This window comes from Trichoplusia ni, chromosome 3, assembly GCF_003590095.1.
Source record: "Trichoplusia ni isolate ovarian cell line Hi5 chromosome 3, tn1, whole genome shotgun sequence".
NCBI lineage: Eukaryota > Metazoa > Arthropoda > Insecta > Lepidoptera > Noctuidae > Trichoplusia > Trichoplusia ni.
Genome location: NC_039480.1, coordinates 10,713,035 through 10,726,044, shown reverse-complemented (window position 1 = coordinate 10,726,044; position 13,010 = coordinate 10,713,035). Strand labels below are relative to the sequence as shown.

The following is a 13,010-nucleotide window of genomic DNA, read 5'->3' as shown; positions in this document are numbered from 1 at the left end:
TCAAATCGGTCAAGGTTTCTCATCTCGCCCAACAAAAGTAGTCAATAAAACGAAAGAAATCGTATATCAATCCATAATTTTTATGTAAAAATAACAAGATTATGGTATTATTTGTATCCTTACACAACAATATTACAATTACATACAAGTGTATATAAACTTATAACTAATCAGTCTCTGTTATTCCGACGCCACCAAGGAACTCCAGTTACGTCTTCTTCTGCACAAATATTCACTGTCGGTCTGAAACACAAAATATATATATAACAATAATAATACTAGATTATTTGCAACTTTCAGCTACAATTATATGAAATTATGAAATTAATAGTCCAAACTTCTCGATATTTTTTTTCATCAAGTGGATATTAACAAAATATCTCGTATCAATGCGCGAAAACTTACCTATATACTTGACTATGAGGTAATGTAGACGTCAGTAATGGGCAAGCTTGGGCAGGAGGCTCCTGAAATTAATCAAAACAGACAGCTGATCTTTTGCTCTGCACTTGTGTAATCAATTTTAAGTGATTATAAACTTTAAGGTAATTGTAACACAGTTAATTGAGTGTACCTGAATAGATTGCATAGGTATATGCATGTTGGCACGCTGTTTTCTCTGTCTAATCTCGCGACGGACGCAGCACTGAACACCAAGCAATACGCCGCAAACGCATGACGATAAGCACCCTGCAATAATAAAGGAATAATAACCATTTATTTAAATTGGATTGCATTCAAAATTGATAAAATACTCCTTACAATAAGTGTTAATATATGGCTGGTATAATAAACTGAACATTGATAATCTTACCTATATACACTAATACGCCCAGATCTCCATTACGATTTGTGCGCCTTAATACAATGCCAGCAATACATAAAGATATACCAGTTAGTATACCTACTACAAAAATAACCTGAAATATAAGAACAATAATTCATATTAATCATAGTACCTACTGAGATAAACATGCAGTAAAGTATGTGAATCATGCTGCAGAGCAATGTTAAATTAAGATCAGATGACTCAATGCTGCAGCTTTTGAATGCTAAGTGAAATTAAATATTCTACGCAAACCTTTATTTTTGCTTGCCTGCCTTGAAAAGTGCATTATTAACTATTTCTAGGACACAAAGGTTTATCCTGTAACAGGCTTCTTTTCTATACATTAGTCAGATTTATTTAGGAACCATCTTACACAAGTCAAGCACGCTTTGTACAATTTTACATTAAAACAAATAAGATTATCAGATGGGTGTTCTGCTGAATATATGCAACATATTTCTTACCTGTAAAATGTAATAGCAAACATATTCAAATCCTGGGCAATGTCCCCCACAAGCACCTATGATAGGTACTTCAGGACTCACGGAGGGTATGGGTGGTACAGGGGACCGGTTTACAGCTTGTGGATGTGTCTCCACATCACACAATGGGAGGGAAAATGCTGAGGCACATTGTGGAAATGTGTAAGTATCTGTTGGCGGTGCATGATGAGTAGGAATTTTTTCAATCTTCTTATAGTTGCGCCAAGTGCCAGCACCATAAGGTGACTGATACACTGGAGAGGGTGGCCCATATTCTCTCACCGTGCCATTGTAATAATGAGGCATCTATAAAGAATTGCAAGTAAAACGTCTTTTGTTAAAGGTACTAGAAACTACTACTAGAAATATAAATGATACTGTATAAAAAAAAGTCTACAGTATATATTGATTGATAGTAAAACCCAAAACATAACTAAAAATGAGAGAGACCATCTACCTATGTGTAGATGACCAAAAAGTAAACAGAAATTAGAAATTATAACAATTATTTTAAACATACATGGTACGCATTGTCTGATGCGGAGCTGTCTGTGCCTGTAACCTGATAAACCGGAGTGTTAATATCGTCCGCCCACGGGTACTTCGCCCTTTGTTGCGCAGCAGATGCAAATTGCTGTTCACTCCTAGGCACCACCGTAGTTTGGTATGGATGCACCGTACGAGGTGATAATTGTTGCTTAAACATATTTATTTTTACTGTTACCTAAAAATAAAATAGTCCAGTCAGAAAATAAGCAAACAATAATACAACGTGGGATGGAAATAATGGAATATTTTTTTTAGCATAATGTTTGTTATACAGAATCTTACCTCATTATGTATTGAAAGCTTACTTTTCTATCATATAAAGTAGTTTCACTTAATTTCAAACACGTTAAACATTCATAATATGTTAAAAACAAACTAATTTAATTTACAATACACACAAGACGAATACAGTGTTTATCACGGATTGACGCCGCCATGTTTTGTATTTCGTGTTTATTACTGACCACAGACTGTGATAAAAATCAAATCTCATAGGATAAAAGAAATCGCCTAAAATTTTCGCCTACGATGTTGTCTTGGATACTCGGCGTGATATCTCGATTAAAGCATTTTGCAGACTGGAGTCAACAAACAGATTATGGTACTTCTCATGTACTTCTACTAGTTTTGTCAAAACAAACCGTCCATTGAATTATTCTCTTTTACAACGTTGGTGTTTCAATGGGATGAGGTCAAATAATAAATTGTCATGAGATAAGTGCTGTGTTGTAAATGAAATAATAGTGAAAACATGAATTAACGTTTTAGTAACGTTTCCAAGAACGATACTGGAATAGCTTAAGGAATGTTTATGTAATTAACAATAGTTCTCACGAATAACAGCAAGCCATACCTGCCTGTGGTACACAAAGATCCGAATTTTAACCACAACAATGTGGTGATCTTGATATTAGCGGGAAACTGCATCAATGATGGTCATAACTTTGAATTCAGAAGGTGCAATGAGCGCCTCAGATACTGGTGATAAGTCAGTTCCAGCTGCGAATTGTTACTGCAGAGATTATATACGCGGTTGTTGTACCCGAGAAAACTGCAGATTCATTCATGAGATACCTCCCAAAGCCTATTTAAAGGAACTGTTTCGGTTTTGTCATGACTTTCAAAACAAAGGTTGTTACAGAGTAAACTGTAAATTCATACACAGCACTGTAGAAGAGGAAGATAATTTTTACATTACTGGCACGTTCCCACGGAACACTCGAAACTCACCATTTTGCCAAGCTTACATACATGGAGCCTGTTCTAATCAAGACTGTAAATTTATTCATCCACCTGATGTAGCTGCCAGTGAAGTTGTTTCAGTGCTCAACATTCCTCCACCACAATATAATCGGCCACCTCCACCTATCAGAGATGATGACTCTCCTCCAGAAGCTAAGCTAAGAAGATTTGCCTTTGAAGATAATGGGATAGAGAAACAGGTATTAGCTCAATCAAATTTCTGCCCCAATTGTGAAACCTTAGACCATAAAATAAAATTACTTCATGATAATATAAGTGTGTTACTAAAGAAAGTTGGAGACCTGACAGAGAAGAATGTTCAGTTGACATCTATGAATGAATTTTTATTAGAACAAACTGCTGCAGTAAGGTCTGGTCAACCCTGTGTCATAACTTCACGCCATGGCACTTCAGCACCGGTGTCTCTGGCAACTGTGAGTGTGACTCCTGTGGTGAGTCTTGCCGGAGCTCTGCCAGCATTAGTTCCAGCAACAGCAACACCAAATCTAGCTTTAGCCCCAGCTGCTTCTCGAGCACAATTATTGACTCCTGCCCCACAAATCCTAACAGTGAGCACAACTCAACAGCTGATGGGTAACTCTGGGGCTCTAATAGTAACTAGTGCTGGAGCTCAGCAACTTATGCAAGTTAGTGATTCCGGAACGCTTATGGGCGGAGGACAAACCGTTGTAGCAGTCCCAGCTCAGTTAACTATAGCACAGCCTGCTCAACAATTGATGAGCAATGCCTCACAAACAGCGGTCCAGCAGCTTGTACAACAATCAGCACTGCAACCTCAACTGGCACCTCAACATCAAGCCACGCAGTATGCCACCCAGCAGTCCGTACAGCATCTAGCTGCTGCTCAACAGTCAGCCCAGCACCTTGCTCAACATTCAGCTCAACGTTTAGCCGCCCAACAATCTGCCCAGCATTTAGCAGTACAACAAACTGCTCAACATTTAGCTGCCCAACAGTCAGCACAGCATATGGCTGCTCAACAGTCAGCACAACACTTAGCAGCACAGCAATCTGCACAGCATCTAGCTGCACAACAATCTGCTCAACATTTGGCAGCTCAACAGTCAGCACAGCACTTGGCTGCCCAGCAATCTGCACAACATCTAGCAGCGCAACAATCCGCCCAACATTTAGCAGCTGCTGCACAGCAGTCAGCGCAACAATTGGCTGCTGCGGCCCAGCAGTCTGCTCAACAGATGGTAGCACAACAGTCAGCTCAGCAACTAGCTGCCCAACAATCAGCCCAGCAGCAGTTAGTGCCATCTGCCCAACAACTTGTGCATCAAACATCCACTCAGCAGATAACAATCTCCAGCACTAGTCAACCCATGGCATTGCCTAACTCACAGGCTCAGCCTATTACATTCCCTATGATATCTCAAAGTATACTACCACATTGACATAAGTCATACTTTATGAAGGTACTATTTTAATTAGTCTGGTTTTGTGATCATCTTTTACTCATTATGCTAGGAAGGTAAGTTTTTATAAATGTAAGTGAGCAATAATGTAGGCAAATCTAGTTAAAATAGTTTCAAGCATTACTTTGATTTTGAAATACTGTTAACTGATAAACTAATACACTTTAAGAATGACTTGTAAAGCTTTGAAGCTCCAAGCAGTATTTTATGATATAATTATTGTAGTTGTGATTAGCAACCACATCCCAAATGAACATGTATGATACCCACCTGTGCACCTCTTTTGTAATTAATATAAATCAAGAAGTATGACATAATTCATTTGAAAAGATAATTAACAAATGAAAGAAAACAGAGCAATAATAACATTGTGGTTAGACAGTGTTAAAGCTTTTCAGATATGCATTGTGCTAAGTTAAATGCTCTGTTTTATATTAATATATTTAATTGTACTTGATTCACACACATTTTTACATGATAGAAAGATAGTTAGAATTTAATTGAAATATTCACATTTTCTTGGTCTGTATCATGGCTTTCATGAACGATACCAGAATTTTTTGGTGTATTGTGCCTACATTTTAATAATGTATAATTTTAGTTGGTATGAAAACAATTTCAACAGTCTATAAAGAGAATTGAGTTGTTATAAATGTAACAATGGGTAATTATATTATCAGTTTGGCTATTGTGGGATGTAAGATATTAGGTATGTAATTTATTTTGAATAATAAAAAAGATAATTAAAATATCTGTTCTTTATTGTTGCAAAAAATTACTGTGTATCATCATCATCATTTCCTACAATAACTTGTGAGTTCCTGAAGGGACATTTGTTTTTCTTATATTTAATGAGTTTGCCATGAACTCCTAGAACAAAGTCTCCAGTAGACTCAAAAGCAACGGCTTTTACGTTTTCTGGAGCTTCGTCCACTAATTTTATATTTCCAGTATCATTTTCGTGGAAATACATGAAGTCGTCACTGGCGATGAATATGTTGCTTTCGTGTGTAGCAATTTGCGCCATACCGTCATAAGTGACGTTTCCAATACATATGGGCGATGACAAAGTTTGCTTCAACACGAACAATCTATCACCTTTTATGTAATAGAAGTTGTTTTTGTCATCAATAGCCAGTTCGTTGAGTGCTTCGAGGGTGCTGAAACGAACTTTTGTCATCATTTCTCTATCCAATAGGTACAACTCTTCTACTCCGTCGTTGCTTTGTGTAACATATTTATTACTGTCTTTGTCCACAAATATCATATCCAGCTTCAAAGTACTGCTAGTAATGGGCGTTGCATGATGACTTTCGTAATTGTATTTGAAAATACCCTTTCCTGTACCAAAATATACGCTCTTCTCATTTTTGTCGACGGCAACTGAATAAGTGATGTCCGCAGGTAGACCTAGAAAACCATAGGTTCTAAAATTAACATGGTATCATAAAAACTAGAAAAGGCAAAAACGGAACGCCAATTTTGACGGTCCGCTGTCTGTTCATCCGTCCGTCACCAGGCTGTGTCTCATGAACGGTGATATCTAGATGTTAAAAAATTCACAAATTATGTATTTCTGTATCCGCGATAACAACAAATACTACAAAGTAAAGATCAAGGTTAGGCAACGTTTGTTACAGTTAAGCATTAATTTTTGGCATTTGACTGGTTTTTACTTTTACATCTTGGTATAGGAACTCAATAAAAATTACATTTACCTAGCAAAAATATACAAATCTGAGAAATATAATGGTATAACTTGGAAAACTCGTACCTGGTATTTTCGTGGGCGTGGTTGTTTTAAACTTGATAACGTTGGCATTAAAATAAAAACCTTTCTCATTACGTCCCGACTCCACATAGAACAAGTTGCCGTAGACGTCGTAGTGAGCATGGGTAGGGTAGGCGTCACCGACGTCGTAAATATCACTCACATTATAATGATTATTACTAATTTTCAACTCTGAACTACACAAATCTCTGGGCAGATCGAAAGCAAAACTCTGATTTAAACAAAATAATGCTGCTAAAAGTCCACAAGTATACATTTTTTATGAAAGTAATATCTTTGCTTGGAATTTGAAACAGGTCTGTTTCTTTTGCTGGCTGTGTCAATTATAAGGATTCAGAACAAAACATTTTTATTCAGAATCGGTTTGATTGTATTAATGTCCTATGAGAAGCATTTAATTATCAGTAATAAGGTACAATGGCACAAATAAAATAAAATAGGTGGTGATAAAGAAGGAATATATTATTTTTTAAAGAAATAATTATGTTCATAAATAAAACTGTTTTATCATAATTTATTACATTAGCTACAGTGTGTAGTATCTACTTCAACAATTTAATAATCAATAATTGCGTCTAGAAAAGATCAGGGTGTCTGTCTAATTAAATCTAACTACTCCGTCAGATATATTTTCAAAACAAATTTGATACAATTTCCTTTTTGGAGTAAAAACAATACATGATAATAATATATTGAGTTCAATTCTCGTATGACGTCAGATAGGTGCATTATTCAAAGGCTATTTTGCTAGCCTCCAACTCTTTAGGTACATACGATGAAACGCATTGGCCTAGTGTATTTTTTTGTTAAGTGTCAAATATATATTGGCAATCTATATAAGACTTATTGTTTTTTATATTCTATTTTTATGTTACAAAAAATATTAAGTACTACTACTATTCCGAAGATAAGCAACAATAATCTCAATCAATAGATTAGAAGATTTTTCCATAGAACACTCTAGCAATATACAAATATATCAGTCATCATTATTTCTTATTAATAATTCACCATCTTTCTCTTTTATTTAATCTGTAATAATAAAGAATATTTAAAGGAAAAACGGTTGGTTCGTTTATTATCATTTTTTTATAAGGAATTGCGGAGATATACACGGTGATTTTTTAGTCGTCTTACAAAAGTAGCCCAGTTCATGTATCCGACGTAAAATACCCCTAGGCGAGATTATTATTTTTTTATCATCAACTAAGATAATTACGTACGAAGAAATATTAAACAAGAGAAATCTGAAATATACTCTTAAAAATGATAAAAACGCCGCCGCCCGCGCCCCTCATTGTTACAAGGCTCGGACCGCGCTCGCAACAGAGTTGTGTTTCTAAAAAAACTACGAATTGCATCATAATATTAAATAAAAATTACATTTTTAATTTATTCAAATCTCATAAATACCTATTTTTTTTTTCATGAACGTGTTCTAGTCATTGGATACATAAACTGAGCTGCTTTTGTAAGACGACTAAAAAATCACGGTGTATATCTATATCGACAACAGGTATAACTAGAAAAAACTATCTGTTTTCAAGGTAAAGCAAGGGAGTGATCTAAGTATTACATAAATCTTCTAACATTATGGATTTTTAGCTAAAAAAGTACCAACACAAAAGTAGGTAGGTAGCCTCTTCACACATTCCATAAATAATATAAAACCCCGTTAAGTACATAAATATCTAAGAAAGAAATAATTGTGTGAATCGAAATCTGTGTGAAACAAGTTTACAAAAACGACACTTTGATATCACATCATGTTGTCTGTCAGTGTCCAGCAGAATGAAAATAACAGCATGACGTTATAATACTGTTCATGAATACGGGTGCAACTTGGGCAACGTTATGAAACCTACACCTTTATAAAGTAAATAATACTTAGGCCACATGGCCAGCATAATATGCTGTTTACAAAATAAAGTTTGGCTATTGTTTTTCCTCATTATCATATTTCTGACATCTTTCTACTTCAGCTTCACACTCATTGCTACCGTCGTTGATGACCTCATTATTTTCATTTTCTTGTTCGACCATTTGATACTGCAAGTACGACGGGAGACGGCCCTGTCTTATTCCTTTGATCTTATGGACTTTCCATCTATGTCCTTGTAATATTTTCCTAAAACACAAAGATAATTATTATTGTTATTGGCCACTATAGCCCTTCCATTTATCCCAGTAAATGGTTCACAGAGGCCAGGGTTTCATTATTTCTTAATATCCTTTTTTTTCTGAAATATATTCCACTGCTATGAATTGTTCTTGGTTTACTTACTTAGTGTTAAACTTCTTATAACAGATTTCGCATTCTACTGTGCCTTGTCGCAGGTGTATATCCTTGACATGCCTTTTCATGTCATGTTGATAGGAGAATGCCTTATCACAATAAGTACACTGAAACAAAATAAACATAAAATGTAATTAAAGTGGTTGTGGTCCCCACGCCAAACCCACAGTGCGCGTCGCGTCGCGGATTCGATTCCCGCGTAGGACAAGCATTTGTGCGATCCACGAATGCTACGTCTGGGTGTCTTCGTGCATGTGATCTGTACGTTTGTCAAACCCCCCGTGACACAAAGATTTAATTCCTTACTGCGGACTACTCCTAATGAAGAATAAGAAGAAGTCTTCCTTCTTTTTTAACGACGTAATAATATTAAAAAAAAAATGTATTTTTAGAAAAATTGTCTGACGTGGACTAAACAGATATATTACATAGACATAACAGACATATTTAGTCAAATACCCTATTCTCATTTATATTCTGGGAAAGTGAATAAGTGCGTCACTTTTATCATAATAAAAATCTTCAAAATTTTAAGTACTTGTACAATGTAAATTACACTTTACCTTATATGGCCGAGCAGAGCTGTGAACCTGCCGCGTATGTTTAGCGAGATTGCTAGCTGTGGTTGTTGCCTTAGGGCATTGCGGACATTTATACGGTTTCTCGGCTAAATGCGATCTCTTATGAACCCTCAGAAGATCTACAGTTCGGCCTTGATATGGACAAACATCGCATTTGAAAGGGAAAACATTTTCGTGAGTACCCCTGAAAAAAATGTATAAGTAATAGTATAAGAACGATCATAAGTGCAATTAAGTTAAATATTATATGCAAAGCATGAAGTCACGCGTTTTATCCCTTTATATTGGCTGATTTTCTTAACATACTTACATATGAATTTGCAGACTAGCATTGGCTGAAGTTGTCTTCCCACAAATATCACACAGGAACTTCCGTTTAGTGACTTCCTCAGGTGGCTTGCGCTCTTCTGCTGTTTGTGAATTACATATTTTCAGGTGATGGCTGTATGACTCCTAAAAGAAAATGTATTTTTTAAGTATTAGTAACATTTTCGTTTTGGCATGTAGTTGCAACAAGTTCATTCAAAGTTTCGTACGTGCTACTGCAATATATTTTTTTTGTCTCCTACTTGCAAGGCAGTGGATTTATTATAGTAAAGTGGGTTTAATTTCGTTGCGGGTTTTATCTTTGTTTTCATTCTAGATTCCGGCTTATAAAGCTGCAATGCGGAGAATCCGTAGCAGGCTAAACTTGTTAAAAACATAACCAGAAAATAATAGACCTGTCGAATGTCGCTACAAATTAGAGTTAGACCTTACACTACACACTAACCATGTCATTAAATCCCTGATGGCAAGCCATACAGGTCCAGATAGATTGGTCTGTATCTTCAGAGAATACTGGTGATGGAATGTTGTAGTCGTCTTCACTTTCAGCATTTGGTGGATCAGGAGGCTCAGGGGGTGCTAAGTAGCTGGAGTCACCCTCAGTAGTGTCCAAGTCTTTCGTCGGCTCAACTTAAAGTGAATAAATAAGTTGGTATAGGACAATGCTTGTATGAAAAATACACAGGCTGGTCTCAAAAGAAAAGTAACTAAATGTAGGTAAAAAAAAATAATAATATCGAATAGGGAGCATCATGGAAATCGATCGCTTTGTGTGAAATTGTTATGCAAATTTTTAAACGGTATCTAAATCTAAATAATAATAAATGTGTATGTAATGTTTTGAGTTGTTCGTTTGAGCGTCAAAAAGTTCCAACGTACAAACTAATACACGGACAAACTCGCGATATATACATGTAAAAAAATATATAATTACAACTTTGTTTACTCTAATTTTGGGATAACATCATTACCATTTTACCATTTACAAAAAAAAAATCCAATAGCCGATGATATCGATATTCTATCTTGAATATATTTTTCTATATAAGTCGGATCTGTGCGGTTGTGATATTTCGTTAATAATTATTTAATAACCTCTTTTCTCTCAACCGCCAATTTTTAGCTCTGCGAATTTTTGCATAGTACTTTTGACTATACTAGAGTAGGTTATCCGTGTAAAAAATCTAACAGCATTTGAATACGTATTCAACAATTTAGAGAGTAAATTTTTTGAGCCCCTGTCCTGGTGTTTCTTTGTGCATTACTGTTTAACCTACTTCAAAATACGCCTTCAAATTAGTGATGGAAAGAAGCGCTGCAGCGTCACCTTAGTGGTGCGTTTGCGGAGCCTATGTTGTTTTCATTCATTTTAGAAGAGCTCCATTTGCGCCACTGTCACGTCAAGAGCGCTGCGTAAAACAAGGCTGTGTTACGGCGACACTGAAGCGGTTCCTTTCGCCACTGTTACTGCACGGATAGCCGAGTGGCTGAGGTCATCACGCCGAACCCACTGCGCGCGACGTATCTCGGGTTCGATCCCCGCGTAGGACAAGCGTTTGTGTGATCCACTAATGCTTGTTCTGAGTCTGGGTGTCTTATTTGAAGCCGACTTAAGTAGTATAGTAGCGAAGTGTTCACAACCTACCCTTGGGAGGCCCTACCCAAACAGTTTCGGATCCTTCAGCACACTCAGCTGTTTTGCAGTTTTTAGGCTTGATACTGATTTCTGAAACTATAGAATATGTTCATGAAAAAATTGATTAATTGGTGTAATCAATCCATACACTTAAAGCATTTGATTCTTTTAGCTCAATTTTATAATGAACTTTATTTAAAATATATATTATATATACACGGTGACTTTTTTGTCGTCTTACAAAAGTGGCCCAGTTCATGTATCCGACGTAAAATACTCCTAGGCGCGTTGATTATTATTTTATCATCAACTAAGATAATAGTACGAAGAAAAATTAAACAAGAGAAATCTGAAATATACTCTTAAAAATGATAAAAACGCCGCCGCCCGCGCCCCTCATTGTTACAAGGCTCGGACCGCGCTCGCAACAGAGCTGTGTTTCTAAAATACTGCGAATTGCATCATAATATTGAATAAAAATTGCATTTTAAATGTATTCAAATCATAAATACCTATTTTTTTCTTCTAGTCATTGGATACATAAACTGGGCTGCTTTTGTAAGACAAAAAATCATGGTGTATATCTGCCCATTACAATTCAATACTTTTTTAAATATATTTGTTTTGGTCTGTTTAAATCTCATTACAATTAAAAACTGAAAATGTACAATTGTTTTTTCATACCTTTTTGTATTGATAGTTGTATTAGTTTCTCATTAGTGCTTCTACAAATATCTCTGAACATGATGCATCCATTCAGCAAGTCCAAACAGTTCTGGCACATAGTTTTTGAAAGATTGTCTGTTTTACTGACCTGGAATGATCAACAGTTAGAAAGTAAATAATGTGGTTTCATAGCATTTTACAATATTCCAGGTTAATACTACTAGGTTTTTGAATACATTTTGGAAGCATAAGATCTGCTAGGATGTCTACTGACGGAGTATAGGGGTAGGACAAAGGAACAGCCACATTTACATGTGTGATGTGATCTTAGATAATACGAACTTAAGGACGAATTACTTATGGCTTTTATGAGGAAAGAAAATCTATTTTAAAATATTTAATAAATTAACTTACTATCACACCAGAAAAATTCTTTATTTCCTCAGGCAAGTCAGGAGTTACAATGTTGTTAAATATTGGAATGTTTCCTTTTTCATCATTGCATATTCTGCACATAGTAAATGTTCCTTTCTTTATTTTACTCCTGAAATGGAGATAGTTATGTAAAACACTGCAAATATACTATAAAATGATGTACAGGTCATTCAAACTAGGTATGTTAACACAATTGGTTTGATTCAATACTTACATATTTTTATTTTTGGTTTTCTTCTTCTTTTTTGTTTTCTGCAGTGCATTAGCAAATAACATTGATTTGAGCAACAGAAGAGAAGTCATTTTGTGTATATATCAAATAGTTCTAAATCTCCAGTTGTTGGCAACAACAATATTATGTTGTGATATATTATTGTTTCTGTTGATAGTTAGTGTTGAGTAACAAACGGTACCAAGAATCCTGATTGTGTTACACTTCCTGCATAAATGTATTACGTTGATTGAACTTATGCCTAATTACACACATGCGTATTGAAATAAGTAGTACTGATAATTGTTTCATTCAAACCAGTTAGAGTTTGGGCAATCGAGGCTATTCGTCGAGCTTAAGCGATTAGCGATTCATAGGACACAATTATGACAGCGCTTGTATTTGACAGTGACATTGATCGACAGAACATCTGACAGACTAGACAGTTGTGTTTAACTGGATTACGAGTACGGATAAAAAAAGTTAGAATATTATGAAGCTAAAATGATGATGATGCTTGAT

General features: G+C 35.6%; 4 protein-coding genes across 4 annotated transcripts; 1 reads left to right on the top strand and 3 right to left on the bottom strand.

Annotated features, from left to right (window-relative positions):
* Positions 1 to 59: 59 nt before the first annotated feature.
* LOC113491890 lies at positions 60 to 2,346 on the bottom strand. Its single transcript, XM_026869091.1, has 7 exons — positions 2,143 to 2,346; positions 1,832 to 2,035; positions 1,294 to 1,617; positions 815 to 920; positions 575 to 690; positions 406 to 467; positions 60 to 243 (listed from the first exon to the last, which is right to left on the bottom strand). Exons 2-7 carry the CDS (start codon positions 2,015 to 2,017, stop codon positions 171 to 173), a joined length of 867 nt encoding a protein of 288 aa, XP_026724892.1. The 5' UTR covers positions 2,018 to 2,035; positions 2,143 to 2,346; the 3' UTR covers positions 60 to 170.
* Positions 2,347 to 2,461: 115 nt separating this feature from the next.
* LOC113491888 lies at positions 2,462 to 5,293 on the top strand. The gene has a single exon (XM_026869088.1). It carries the CDS (start codon positions 2,790 to 2,792, stop codon positions 4,521 to 4,523), a length of 1,734 nt encoding a protein of 577 aa, XP_026724889.1. The 5' UTR covers positions 2,462 to 2,789; the 3' UTR covers positions 4,524 to 5,293.
* Positions 5,288 to 7,369, bottom strand: LOC113491889. Its single transcript, XM_026869090.1, has 2 exons — positions 6,319 to 7,369; positions 5,288 to 5,954 (listed from the first exon to the last, which is right to left on the bottom strand). Exons 1-2 carry the CDS (start codon positions 6,590 to 6,592, stop codon positions 5,320 to 5,322), a joined length of 909 nt encoding a protein of 302 aa, XP_026724891.1. The 5' UTR covers positions 6,593 to 7,369; the 3' UTR covers positions 5,288 to 5,319.
* A 396-nt stretch (positions 7,370 to 7,765) lies between these two features.
* Positions 7,766 to 12,930, bottom strand: LOC113491886 (zinc finger protein 816-like). Its single transcript, XM_026869086.1, has 9 exons — positions 12,492 to 12,930; positions 12,257 to 12,386; positions 11,861 to 11,990; positions 11,186 to 11,272; positions 9,986 to 10,170; positions 9,524 to 9,666; positions 9,196 to 9,397; positions 8,621 to 8,739; positions 7,766 to 8,464 (listed from the first exon to the last, which is right to left on the bottom strand). The coding sequence occupies exons 1-9, from the start codon at positions 12,578 to 12,580 to the stop codon at positions 8,272 to 8,274; spliced, it is 1,278 nt and encodes a 425-aa protein (XP_026724887.1). The 5' UTR covers positions 12,581 to 12,930; the 3' UTR covers positions 7,766 to 8,271.
* Positions 12,931 to 13,010: the final 80 nt, after the last annotated feature.

Coding starts and splice junctions, on each gene's coding strand:
- LOC113491889 (XM_026869090.1), bottom strand. CDS start 6,592: ATGTATACTTGTGGACTTTTAGCAGCATTATTTTGTTTAAATCAGAGT. Junction 5,955..6,318: donor CACGCCCACGAAAATACCAG/GTACGAGTTTTC, acceptor ATGGTTTTCTAG/GTCTACCTGCGGACATCACT.
- LOC113491886 (XM_026869086.1), bottom strand. CDS start 12,580: ATGACTTCTCTTCTGTTGCTCAAATCAATGTTATTTGCTAATGCACTG. Junction 10,171..11,185: donor TTGGGTAGGGCCTCCCAAGG/GTAGGTTGTGAA, acceptor ATTCACTTTAAG/TTGAGCCGACGAAAGACTTG. Junction 8,465..8,620: donor TATAAGAAGTTTAACACTAA/GTAAGTAAACCA, acceptor TTTGTGTTTTAG/GAAAATATTACAAGGACATA.
- LOC113491888 (XM_026869088.1), top strand. CDS start 2,790: ATGATGGTCATAACTTTGAATTCAGAAGGTGCAATGAGCGCCTCAGAT.
- LOC113491890 (XM_026869091.1), bottom strand. CDS start 2,017: ATGTTTAAGCAACAATTATCACCTCGTACGGTGCATCCATACCAAACT. Junction 921..1,293: donor TTTGCTATTACATTTTACAG/GTAAGAAATATG, acceptor CTTATATTTCAG/GTTATTTTTGTAGTAGGTAT. Junction 468..574: donor TACCTATGCAATCTATTCAG/GTACACTCAATT, acceptor GATTAATTTCAG/GAGCCTCCTGCCCAAGCTTG.